The sequence below is a fragment of the Tigriopus californicus genome, chromosome 5 (genome assembly GCF_007210705.1).
Source record: "Tigriopus californicus strain San Diego chromosome 5, Tcal_SD_v2.1, whole genome shotgun sequence".
Taxonomy (NCBI): Eukaryota; Metazoa; Arthropoda; class Copepoda; order Harpacticoida; family Harpacticidae; genus Tigriopus; species Tigriopus californicus.
This window is the reverse complement of record NC_081444.1, coordinates 6,396,437-6,408,098: the sequence shown is the minus strand read 5'-3', so window position 1 is coordinate 6,408,098 and position 11,662 is coordinate 6,396,437. Positions and strand designations below refer to the sequence as shown.

The 11,662-nt window shown below is 42.7% G+C and overlaps 2 protein-coding genes across 3 annotated transcripts in view; both read left to right on the top strand.

The window, feature by feature from the left end:
- The window catches only part of LOC131881232 (SH3 domain-containing kinase-binding protein 1-like), a 105,717-nt gene that overhangs the window by 53,630 nt on the left and 40,425 nt on the right, over positions 1-11,662 (top strand). The gene's annotated exons all lie outside the window — the stretch shown is intronic.
- The window catches only part of LOC131881229 (1-phosphatidylinositol 4,5-bisphosphate phosphodiesterase epsilon-1-like), a 33,272-nt gene that overhangs the window by 3,949 nt on the left and 17,661 nt on the right, over positions 1-11,662 (top strand). For both annotated transcript variants that reach the window (XM_059228031.1, XM_059228030.1), the window contains exons 2-6: positions 3,342-3,464; positions 3,558-3,792; positions 4,353-4,582; positions 5,619-5,764; positions 10,874-11,159. In XM_059228031.1, the coding sequence (XP_059084014.1) occupies positions 3,342-3,464; positions 3,558-3,792; positions 4,353-4,582; positions 5,619-5,764; positions 10,874-11,159 (1,020 nt within the window). The remainder of the gene's footprint in view (positions 1-3,341; positions 3,465-3,557; positions 3,793-4,352; positions 4,583-5,618; positions 5,765-10,873; positions 11,160-11,662) is intronic.

Here is an 11,662-nt window from a genome sequence, read left to right as displayed (position 1 = left end):
CCTCTACACGCTTTCCCTAAGCCAAAAAGGTCCTCACCGAAGTGGTGACGAGAAATGAATTTCCGTTTTCAAGGCCACTCTAACCACTGCACTCTGTGGAACTTAAAGAGTCTCTGAGCCACGATACTGGAACCATGTGAGAGCTTTGCTCTGTTCAGAATTGAGCTGAGGCCTGGGATGAATGAAGAGAATGGTCGTTCCATATTAATCCCGGCTTGAAAATGTTCCTTTCTTATGTTGCTTGTATCTTTAATCTGTTTGCTTGATTCTGAAACTAGTGGAAGGGAACGCTCTTCTTTCCCAAGGTCAATGTGAAAACTTTTTGGGACCAATATTCTTTTAACTGAAAATGAATTTATGCAAATCTAAGACAAAAGTTCCTACTTGATTGTCATTAAGGTTACGAACTTTCTTTGTGCTAAAAGAACGTACGAAGATTTGAAGTGTGGCCCGTTGTGAGTACAAGATTTCGCTTTTGTTTAAGAATTTAACAAGCATTAACTGTAACCATGGGGCTAAATTTGGCTTTGGGAAAACGCCCTGGAAACCAATATAAATAAGACTTCTGGCAACGTTCATTGCATTTTTTTTGCTTTGGTGAAGCACCTGTTCATCAATAAACTATGCTGTAAACACTACGAGAGCTCAGAATTAGAGTTAATCAGTGCCTTTTGGTTCTGTACAGGACCGACCAATTGGACCGGCACTTTAATGGAACATTTGAAACGTGATGGTGGACCAACGTTTTTCCCGTTCGGTCCCGCCAAAGTTGGAAAATAACAAAGTTTATTACGTGTCATTTAATAGCGATTGCACAGAATTCATTAGTATGGGAGTGTATTAATAATGCCACAAGGTAATGAATTTCGCCCCTTTTTTGTCGAAAGGCTGATTTGGTTGTCCTTGGACCATTTCTATATTCCTGTATTTAATCTAGGAATACTGAATAAGGAATTGTGGGATTGTCTAGACCCTTTCAAGTGTTGGAAAATTTAGTGTCACGTTCTCCGGCAAGAAATATTTGAAGGAGTTTAGGAACTAGACGTGAAGAGGATAGTGAACAATTGGAAAAACGGTGTGCTATTGTCTTGGTTCAAAATGGTTCCAATACTTCGTTGAAGTGTGAATCAAGTTCGGGAGACAAAGCTAGCCAAACAGCAGCCCATCCTCAAACAATGCTTTGATGGGTTATGAACCCATTTGGGAATGTCGGAAAAGTTTGATGTGGTGCGAGTTGGAAATGGGCTTAAGAAAGAAAGGCCATTTGAGTTAGTAGCTCTGAAGGCCAAAACCGATGGATGGAAGAAGTAGGACGAAGAATTGATTGATCACAAAAAGAGGTCATTGCAGCAAAAATGATCGGAAGTTCGGTTTGCCATGGTATCATTGCATCCCAAAGAGAATGAAGGATCTTGGAGATGGTGTTGGAGTGTTGACTGCGGTTGATGGTTTTGTTGATGGAGCGATTATCTTGACGAGAAAGGAATGATCAGCCCCTCGAGGTCACCAATCCCAATTATCATTTTCCACTTACACTCCTCCAGAAGGGTTTTTCATTCATCAAACGGAGAGATGAACGCTTCAGCTAATCAAATCGGAAAGATCGCACCATAATGGTCATTTTAGTCATATTTCATGATACCTACCAATTCTCCACGTGACCAAAATTCACGGAAATCACAAGCTTTGTTCGCTGTTTTTGCGGCTAGATCTTGTTCAACACCTATAACGTACACTTCAACTTTAGATTATTATACAAGGGACAGCTTAAACAGAATTGTAACTTTTGTTTCCAAAGAAAAGAGTTGTTACCAAAGGGCTCTTGATATTTGACTTCAAATACAGACTGTTGGCTGATAAAGCTATCCACAGAATATTTGCTCCTTCATCTCATTTAGGCAGTGGTTTTTTGCTCAAAATTTAAGAAACGTAACTTTCCAAATACGGAGGTCCCAAGATGACATATTTTTGTACTTTCACTCTCATGCCGAAGAAAATACGACTGCTATCCGAATAAGGAACATTTTGAGACCTATCATGATGTAGCTTAACTGTATTGGGCTAGAAGTGTCAGTCAGCATGTTGAATAGTATAACGGGATAAGACCTCGAGTGCCTCGTGTGTCTCGATTGTTCATGGGATGTCTGTGCTGATGATCATGAATTTCTTATGACTAGTACATTCTAGTTGGCCACGTTTACGATTTCCATGCTGGGAAAAGAAGTGCTGAGACTGCGGTGATCCAATAATGTCATGAAATACTCAATTCAAAGCATCGGATGATCCGCAGTCTGGGCCGATTGTTGACAGGAAAGCTTTCCTCAATAATGGTGGAATTGAATGTAAGAAATAATGACTGAACTATGAAGCTGGATCCGGGAGTGAATGAGAGGTTAGTAAAAGTGTACTAGGCTTAATTATTGATATCGGAGAAATCGATAGCGGTCCCAGACTCAGCTGTGGGAATCTTGGAACATGAAGAGTACGTACATTTTATGAAATTGTCTCATACAAAGAACGCTCTCTCCCTTGTGGAACGCAAGGTCTTGGACCATCATCTTGAAGCGTTTTAAAAACACCCCGAGGTGAGGAAAGCATTGATTTCCCTTGGGGCTATTTGGTTAAATTCACCTTGACTTCGTTGATGTTCCAGATTTTCCTCGTTCCATTTTCCCCGCAATATCTGTGTTCATAGTATATATTCCGGCACAAGAAAGCGGATCAGTGAAAGTGTTCGTTTCATTTTTTGGCCATGACCCGTCTCCCCAAAAAACTTTCCGTTTGATATGAATTGAAGAAAGTGGAACAATGATAAAAACCTAACATTCGTTCCTTCCCTTTTTCAGTCTCTCCTTTGTCATGGGAACTATGTACTTTTACGTCTATTTGCTCTATCGATTAGCTTTTGAGGCCAGTTGGTCAATGACAAAGCCAAAAATTGGATCATGATAACAAACATTGAAGAGATCTCTCCTTTTCGACACGAACAATCGTTAAGAGAGGACTTGTGATGTCGAAATGTATGTTTTGTGGTACACAGGGTCCCGGCCAATGGTCAGATTAACCCAATTTTCTTTTTTTCTTTTTACCAAGCATTGACGTCTTTCTCTTGCTATGTGTACAACCGCGTCGTCCATTCATGAACGAAACACAAAACATGGGTCGGAGAAAAACACGATTAGTGCCGAGTAAATGGTACCGTTTACATAATGTATCCGATACCATTGGTGCCGATCCTTTGTGACCGGAGATAAATGAGAAACGTTCAGCAAACCTTTCTTGGCACGAAAAAGCTTCTGTGGGCATACGTTTTAACAAAAGCATGTTCCCTCTAATTTCAGACTGCTGTGGACATGGGCATCACGTACTCGAAGATGAAAGTGTTTTTCGAGCGTTGGAAAAAGTGCGACCAGAAGTGGCCTCTGTCTATGGTGGAGAAACTACTTCAGACCATCCAGAGCCACGTAAGTGATGTCAGGCTTGACCAGCACGCGTGTACTTTGGTTCTCGGAAACTTGATACCCAAATGTTCCAATGGTCCAACTTTCTCTTTCAAGGCCCCAATCCGAGACATGTTGCAACGGAGCCAGGAACCTGACCAGTTCCGATATTCCGAGTTCTTTCCCGAGGATTTGAAGTATCGCCATTGCCCAGAGGATGGGTCTGTTTGGATCGGGTCTGTGAACGATCCACTTTTGCCCGATCCGGCTTATGATCGGAAGTTTGCCGCCTTTTGGATGACGAAACTTTCCCAGTTGCCATGCCGAGGGGACCCTCAGCAACTGAAATTGGGTACGTCCAAGAAGTATCTTGTACGAGATGGTGGTTTTTGGTCATGAAAGCCCTGGGAAGTGGGGCTAGATTTGAATGTACGAGTAGTTCGATGACCAGACTATGACGTTAGTTCTGGGTACTAGAAAGGCAATTTACGCCCTGTCAATCATTTGGAGGCGGTTATGTGCTCTGCACATGTCCAAGACATAACAGCACATGATAAACATTACATTGCAACTGACGTCTTAGAGAGCCTCGGGCATGATTAGTACTTTAGCAAGCTACATGAAGTTCATTCGGCCCGTTTCCAAGTTTCTGCACAGGAAGTAACAAATGACTTCTATCTTCTTGAGTTTTGGTATTCCGTTGGTATTGCTTTGATCATTCAATCTCACTGTCAAAAGGAACTCTACGAGTCCTAGGTAGAATTCGCGAAAAGGAACTTGCTGCCAAAAGTTTACCATGATTTCGATCCGAACCATTTTCTCGCCCTTGTGTGAGACTGTTAAATGAAAAGAAAAATTGTGGGTGGTTCAAGGCTGGTGGAAAAGCTCACAAGCTGTTTTTAACTCCCATAGATTCACAGGAAACTCGATCAATCCTCCGAAAATTGGACAAAATTGTGGCCTTTCCCGAGGAGACGGCACTCCTCCTCAAGGCTTACGAAGGCAAGCTGTTCAAGGCGATCGGCATGCGAACCCTGCTCAGCTCTGTCGTGCACAGCATGTCCAAAAAGACCAATTCCTCGCTGCGTGCCCAATCGGAAGATTATGACCTCTTTCAGAAGCTCGTGTCCCACTTCTACTTGGTAAGTGATCCATTTCTAAATCAGGAACGTCCCAGAAACCCAAGGCCTACCATGTACCAGAAGGACCCCGTTCCAAAGAAGCCTCTCAAGCTCAGCTCTTGGGGGAGGAAAATGCGACTAGCCGCAATTTCGGGTTATCACAAAGAACGAGAGGCATGAAATCGCTGTGCAGATTGTTCTTTCCCACATAGCTTTTGACAATTCTCCCTGGAAGCCGTTCGACGAATCCAACTTTCTTGGTTGGATTGTGTGGATTTGTGTGAGAAACAGTCACGCAAGTACACATCTGTTCCACCACTTGTGATAATATGCCACGGACTCTTTGGACGTTGGTGAAGAATCCAGACCCCAGTCAAATTACCAATTTTCGGGCTTCTCTCAGTTTGGTCTGTTCCTTTGCCACCACGCACTTCTAGACCTCTAAACCAGGCTTCTTGTCCATTGCACGTCGAGAGGCTTCATGGCCAAGGTCACCATGCTAGTTAATTGGTTGCAACTGGAATTGACTGGTGAGAGAGGAGCAATCCACCTTTTGTCATTGCTTACCCAGCTTATTCCCAAATAGTAAAAGAAGGACAAGGGCCGTGGCCACCCTGCTTCACCTTAGGCGGGAGAAGAAAGAACAAATTAGCTAATTGTATGGATGGAGAAAAGCCAGGAAACGATGGCCAATTTTCTTTCACAAATCAACCGACACACTTGGGAAGGTAAAGGAACTGTGCCGCTGCTATGGTGTATTATTCGATGGTATCAAAATAACCTTTTCCCTGAAAAACCTTGTGTGGTGACGAGCCAGGCCTTCCTTTGGCAAGGGAGCGTACTTGAAAACTCTCTAATGTAGCCTTTGATGTAGATGCAAGCTTCTTTTATGATCTTTTAGCGTTCAACTATATCGCAGCCTTCTCAATAGGCGATCAGTTAGAAACTAATTAGCCATTTGTACGCTGTGCCTCATTTTCTGACAATGTTGGAAGTACACTAGCCCATATCTGACTTAATCCATGGCTATATTCCTCGGGAGGGATTCTTTTTCCAGGTTTGTGAATGGATCGTCCAATTGATAATATCCCAACCAAGTAATACAACAAGAAGAGAGGCTTTATCTTGTATTCTCCGGTTTGCCCAAGCTTCTTGGAACATTGGAAACTTCAATGGAACCATGGAAATCCTTCTCGGTCTCAGGTAGGTCATTCTTTTTCATCTTTGAGAAAGGAAGGATATCCTGTAATGCTCTTGAAAAAATACGCCATTCCATTACACCCTGGATAAGCCTGCTGTTTTAGGCTTTAGACAGCTAGAGGGATGCAATTATGACACGTTTTTGTGTCTTTTGTGAGAAGAGAACAAGAACCTGTGCTAAATTGGGTGAATGCGTCTCATAGGGTATTCATATCAGGTCCCATCCAAAGGCCTTCAGAAAAGTGCTGGTCCACTGTAGAAGTCGGAAAAGAATATTTCCGTACTCAAAAAGAGGTTGGTTGGTGTTTGCCCCCAGTCAAAAAAAGTTCTACAATCGGAAAGCAAGCCACAATGCAGCCGTGATTTCGGAATTCCCTTCAACGTAAACTTACCAAACTTGGATTTGGCCCCTCGTTTTGATGCCTGAGTAGTTAGTTGGCATTGCGCACTTATCCTAATGCCGTACATACGAATACTTGCTTCGTTTTGACCTATCCCAATTGTATGGAGCGGATGCTCGTTTTGGACCCGACCTACTTTAAATTCCACCAATGTCTTGAGATGTTTCCAGGAAACTCAGGAACGATGTCGATGTGTTCCTTATGCTTCTTGAACGAAAGGATTGCCGCACATGGAATGATAGTTTCTCATGTTCAGGAACCGTTAGCTTAGTCTACGTTTGCGTCTTCTGAGTAATGACCATGTGCCCTAAGTAGAGCTTTTCTGGACACGAGGGATGATTCCCCGAGAACGTGTAGTTCGTGGCTGCGGACACTTTCCGGAGTCTCGTTTCCCTCATTGAACAGTCATAAATTATTGTCTCTGTCCAAGCGTCCCCCAAACCATCTGGACTCGTCCCTTTGAGCGAAGGTCAATGAACGATACCTTGGAGACATTGTTTCTTTTTTTTTGTTCTATTCAGGTCACAGGCATACATTCCCTAACAATTATGCTGTCTCTTTGGTACTGAAGAACATTCCTTCGAAGTTCGAAGTTCTAATGGCCAATGTCTAATTACCTGTCATTCTCAATGTTTGAGAGCCGTCACTCGTGCAACTCACCCAGCCAAAAGGCTCACTCAGACTGGGCTTACTAACATTGCATGGTGTACCTATGTGACCTAATGACTTTAAGTCTTCGGAAAAGAGTCGATATCGGTTTGAGTTTACCCACGTGCTCCCACAAAAGTTAGGGTTTCGACAAATTTAAGGTCCTAAGGGATTTGAAAGATTTGAATCAACCGGTTGAGATGGAATTACATGTCTCCTCAAAACAAAGTGTTAAAAAGGAGCACGCCATTTTCAAGAGACTTGTATCTTTGGCCCCCTTTCCAAAGGAACGTTTCGCACGAAAGAACAAACGTTAGATACGAAAGTATTGCGATTTCCAAGATGAAGAGAAAGAGAGGAGTTGAGGGCTTTGCGAATTCAAAACAACAGCATTTCCTATCGTAACAAGCGAGCAGGCATATGTACATATACGTAGTTTTTTTTAGTTGTAGTTAAACCATGGCAAAACTTCATACGAGGAATCCCGCAGTGAAGGTTTGGATGTGAAAGAAAATATCGAAACATTTTGTACAGCATGCTCTATTTCTGGCTCCAACTCGTTCACATTGATTCTGACATTCGATAAATGATTACCATTTGAAAGTAAGGCCGCACTATTGATCCACGTGTCTATCAAAGTTTTATGTATTGGATTTCTCATCTCCATCCCTGACTCGAGAAAGCGAGGCATGGTTCTTGTTAACTTTCGGACAAATATTCGAGTACCTCTGGCTTTCTCTAGGATCCTTTGTGAGTACAACATACCTTGTCTGACATGGTCGACAATACTGTAGTGAGACGTTGGACCGATCTCCATTCGGTTTTTTCCTAGCTTGTTGATGACAAAAACCCTTTTCGAGGATGTGCATCCTCATGCTCATTCCTAGTAATGCATTAGACTGGTTTGCGTCGTGCAGGTTTATATTGGAACCTGGAGCCTGCCAAGCAATTGCTTGTGCGAGACATCTACTTGATTAATGCTATTTTCTGGCTCATCGCCTACGGTGAGAACGTTGGGGTTGTTTTGCAACGTGGATCAAACGAAAATCAAGCCCATTTTCTCCGCTTTGGGGCAGTTCCATAATTGACTAGATTACGTATGAACGAAAATGGAACACTCCAAATGGAACATCGTTTTGGATCGCTAGAACGTAGGAATGAAAGCATGCCAAGTAGTAATTCGTTCGGCGGGTTGTCAATCGTTCTTTTGGATTAATGCTCATGACATTTTTGAATCCGTGGCCTGATTATGACTTGATATTCAAAGGTCCCTTCCACGACCATGAGATTGGTGGAAGAGCCCTTCATGTGCATAAATACATGTTTTCCTGTATTTCCTCGAAATCTGCCTCATACTGGATATTGATCCGCAAAACCTGCACGTCAGATTACTCGAACATGGCTTGGTATGAAATATAAGATAAATGATCCCAGAGACGGCGACGGTGAAAACGAACACGATGAAAAATGTTTCACGGCAATGAGCCAGGCTTCAACGGGAAGTCGATCTCTGCCTCCAATTATTGGACAATGAGTGGCGTGGACTGTGGAGCATCCCCTCGGCTTGGATGAAGCATCTTTTCGTTTCTTTCTTCCCGTTCATTCCTCGCGGAGAAGACTTGTGGTGCTTGCTTGCTTGCTTCTTACCCTGGATTCGAGGAGTTTCCATCGGACTCCGGCCCTGGCACTGATCTTTCGTCCGTAGGCCGAAGGAAACTACTTGCTATCTGGGGGAAAGAGATCTTCAGTATTCCGCTCCCATGCCCTTGGGGCGTTCATCATCACACTCAAGATTGGAGGACAAAAGCATGATCAACATTGAATTGACTAGCTTGCGCACTCAGAGGTGTTTTTAAGAAGTGCTTTGGGTTTTCATTTCGTTTGGTTGTCCCCTTCAGTTGAGGATTGTCTCGTTGGTTTCGTCAAGAAGGTAAGGTGTTTTCGTTGCAAGCAGGCAAGAAATATACCGAATTATTCATGATTGTCATTTTGAGATGCAACAACGTTATATAGATTTTGGTTTAGTTCCCAACAAAATGCTTTGCGATTTCTGCTAGTTTAAATTAAATGGAAAAGAATGTTTTCTTGAACAAGTTGGTTACTTTTCTCCAAACAGCCACTTTTACGTTATGGAAACTACTTTTCATGTCTATGCACATTATTATTTTACTCTGTTCAAAGCACAAAGAAACTAAATGTCATTATTGGATGGAAACTTTATTTTTTTCCTTTTCTCTCTGTTCTCTTGTCCCTGCTTGCAGAAAGGCCAAACTTGTTTTTTATAGGATTCAGACAAGAATCGCCTGTTCTCTCAACTCGGTGACCATTGTGTCGTAATTTATGCAGTTTCTGATAACATTTCAGGGAAAATTTGGATCAAAAAAATAAATCCATAAAAAATCGTGCTTTTCAATTGGTATTAACAGATATGCCTTATAGTGATTTCCTAGTTCATTGGGTATGAATGCATATATTGTAGCTAAAAAGCTTGAATATAAATTCACAATAGTCAATAAAAAGTAACGTTTTTTTTATCTCGCAATGGTTCCATTTAAGCAGTTAGCCCACCTCCATTTGTTTTAATTGATGAAACAGAAAGCGTTTGTTCCATTCTCCACCCTTTTAGAGGAAAGTACTCCTAAAAAATAAACAATCCGGGATTGTCAACGACTTTTGAATGCAAATTTAATTGGCTTTTGTAATACAAAAGGCAAACAAATTGTATGCACTCATCAATAACAAGTCACCACAAGGCTAGCATTCCTCGTGAACACGTTCCAAGAAAGATTTCCCCAAGAAACTGAATTACTGCGAGCTTTTTCTAGCTTTATTATATCGTGTAAATACCTTCGCTAATCAAGGTCAGACAATGACAAATAATGTGCCTTCTATTCACTCTTTCACGGCTGTTCTGGAATTTAGAATGTCCTGACAGCGTTCGAGTGTACACACAAACCCACATATTATTCATGGAATTCTTCGGTGATTGGGAGGAGCTCTCCAATTTGAGTGGAGTATCCTTTTTCGGCAGGCACCCAAGAACCACTCTGTTATTCTTGGGCTGGCTTCAATGAGTTCATCATAATGCAACAAGCCTCTCTAATGTAATATGAAAAAGGAGATCCCTTCTTAGACACGCCTATGGTCTTCCTCCCGTTGGCAGAGCTCCAAACATCTAAACAAGGGAGGCTCCTTTCCAAACTGCTAACAGTAATCGTCATTTGAGACTTGGCTATTGTTAGCGTTACACCTCCGGATGGGATGATGGGCTATGCCTTTCCTTCCATACAATGCGATATGTATGTGGATTGATATTCGGGAAAGTGACCTCACAAGCCTGCATAACCTGGCATAGGGCCGACCCGATCTAATCATCTTTTGTCGTAACCAGAGCCAGTGAATACATCAACCCTCTGGAGAGGCTCGTATTCACCCGGAAAGCTATGTTTAATCACAAAAGCCTCGTTTCCGAAGCAATTACGAAGTAGTGCTAAAAATACGAGATGGGAAATGGGAAGTTCGTTTTCGTTTACGCTGCAACGGAAACTCTGACCAAGAATTGACAGTTTGGAGCCGATGCTATTAGTGCAAGTAGAAAGAGCCTCCTTGTATATACGTATTTTGTATCATTCAATATCTTAGAGGGCCATTCGACCTTCCAAGTTCGAGAGTTAATTTGGAAAGTTTCCTTAACTGCATATAGAATGAATGCTATTTCATTGTGAACTTTATACCTATCTACTGCTGGTCGGAGTAAATCGATTGGTCCTTGGATGACTAAGAGGGCACTGTAATCGTTCCGTGAGGCCTTTGTCTCACGAAATGGCTTACAAAGGCCTTTGCTAATTGACCTGAACGGATTGATTCTTGTTGCTCTAAAGTGAGAGATGAGTGTATGTACATCATTGATGATTAAAAAAAACTCAGCTGCTTACCACGATATTTGTGAATAACAACGTGTCTTCAGCCGAGCTCGATCCTTCCTCTTTTTCCTCTGGTTAGACAGATATTACAGAAAAATCGATTCATTTTGGAAATAACTCATCGTTTCATTCTCTTACAGGTCCCCTGCTTTGAAGCCGTTTTGGATTAGTTTATCCGGTTCGGATGCGGACCAATTGTTCTCGAGACTTTTCCGGAAACTTTTCTGCTTCAACTCCCGTGAATACAAAAAGGCCCTTCGAGCGGCCTGCATCCGCAAGGCCGGGGCCCGAGGCGGCGCCACACGCCCCACTGGCCTCTCTGATGTGGTTCCTGCTTATTTGCTACATTTAACGAGCCTGTCCTCGGCCTTGACTGAAAGTCAAGGATCATGCTTAGTGTCTCTTTCCGAGCACGGATGTGTTGAAGTAAGTACCTCTCTTTGTACAATGAGTGGTAGTCAATAGACAGTAAGCTTGCGAGCTAGCTGCTCGCGGAAACTAAGCCAATGGAGTACTGGAGTAGTACCAAGGGTTTGTTCCAGCATGTCGTGGAGCAAGTTTGCCCAGAAGGTGTGTTCATTGTTCAGTCGAGCGGTGAGCGCATTGGTAGTGAGTACCACAGACTCGCAATCCTGTGGAACTGTCGACACCTTGGGCTCATCCTCTAAAAAACACGCCATTGTGCCTTTTTCTCATTTGGAGACGCAAAAAAAAGTCAGGCGCTGGTGCAAGTGCAGCTCGGAAAAGAATCGTCTCGCGGTTACTGCACTCGAGGCCAGTTCTTCAATGACTGTCGGATGTGGCTAGTTCAAATTGGCCAAGGAATGAGAGGGGGCCCTAAGAGGAGTTAAGTTAGCTCTGGTCAAGGCTTTTCTATAGATGAAAAGTGGAAAAATGGCATGTCAGAGAGAGAGAAAGAAAGAGAGAGG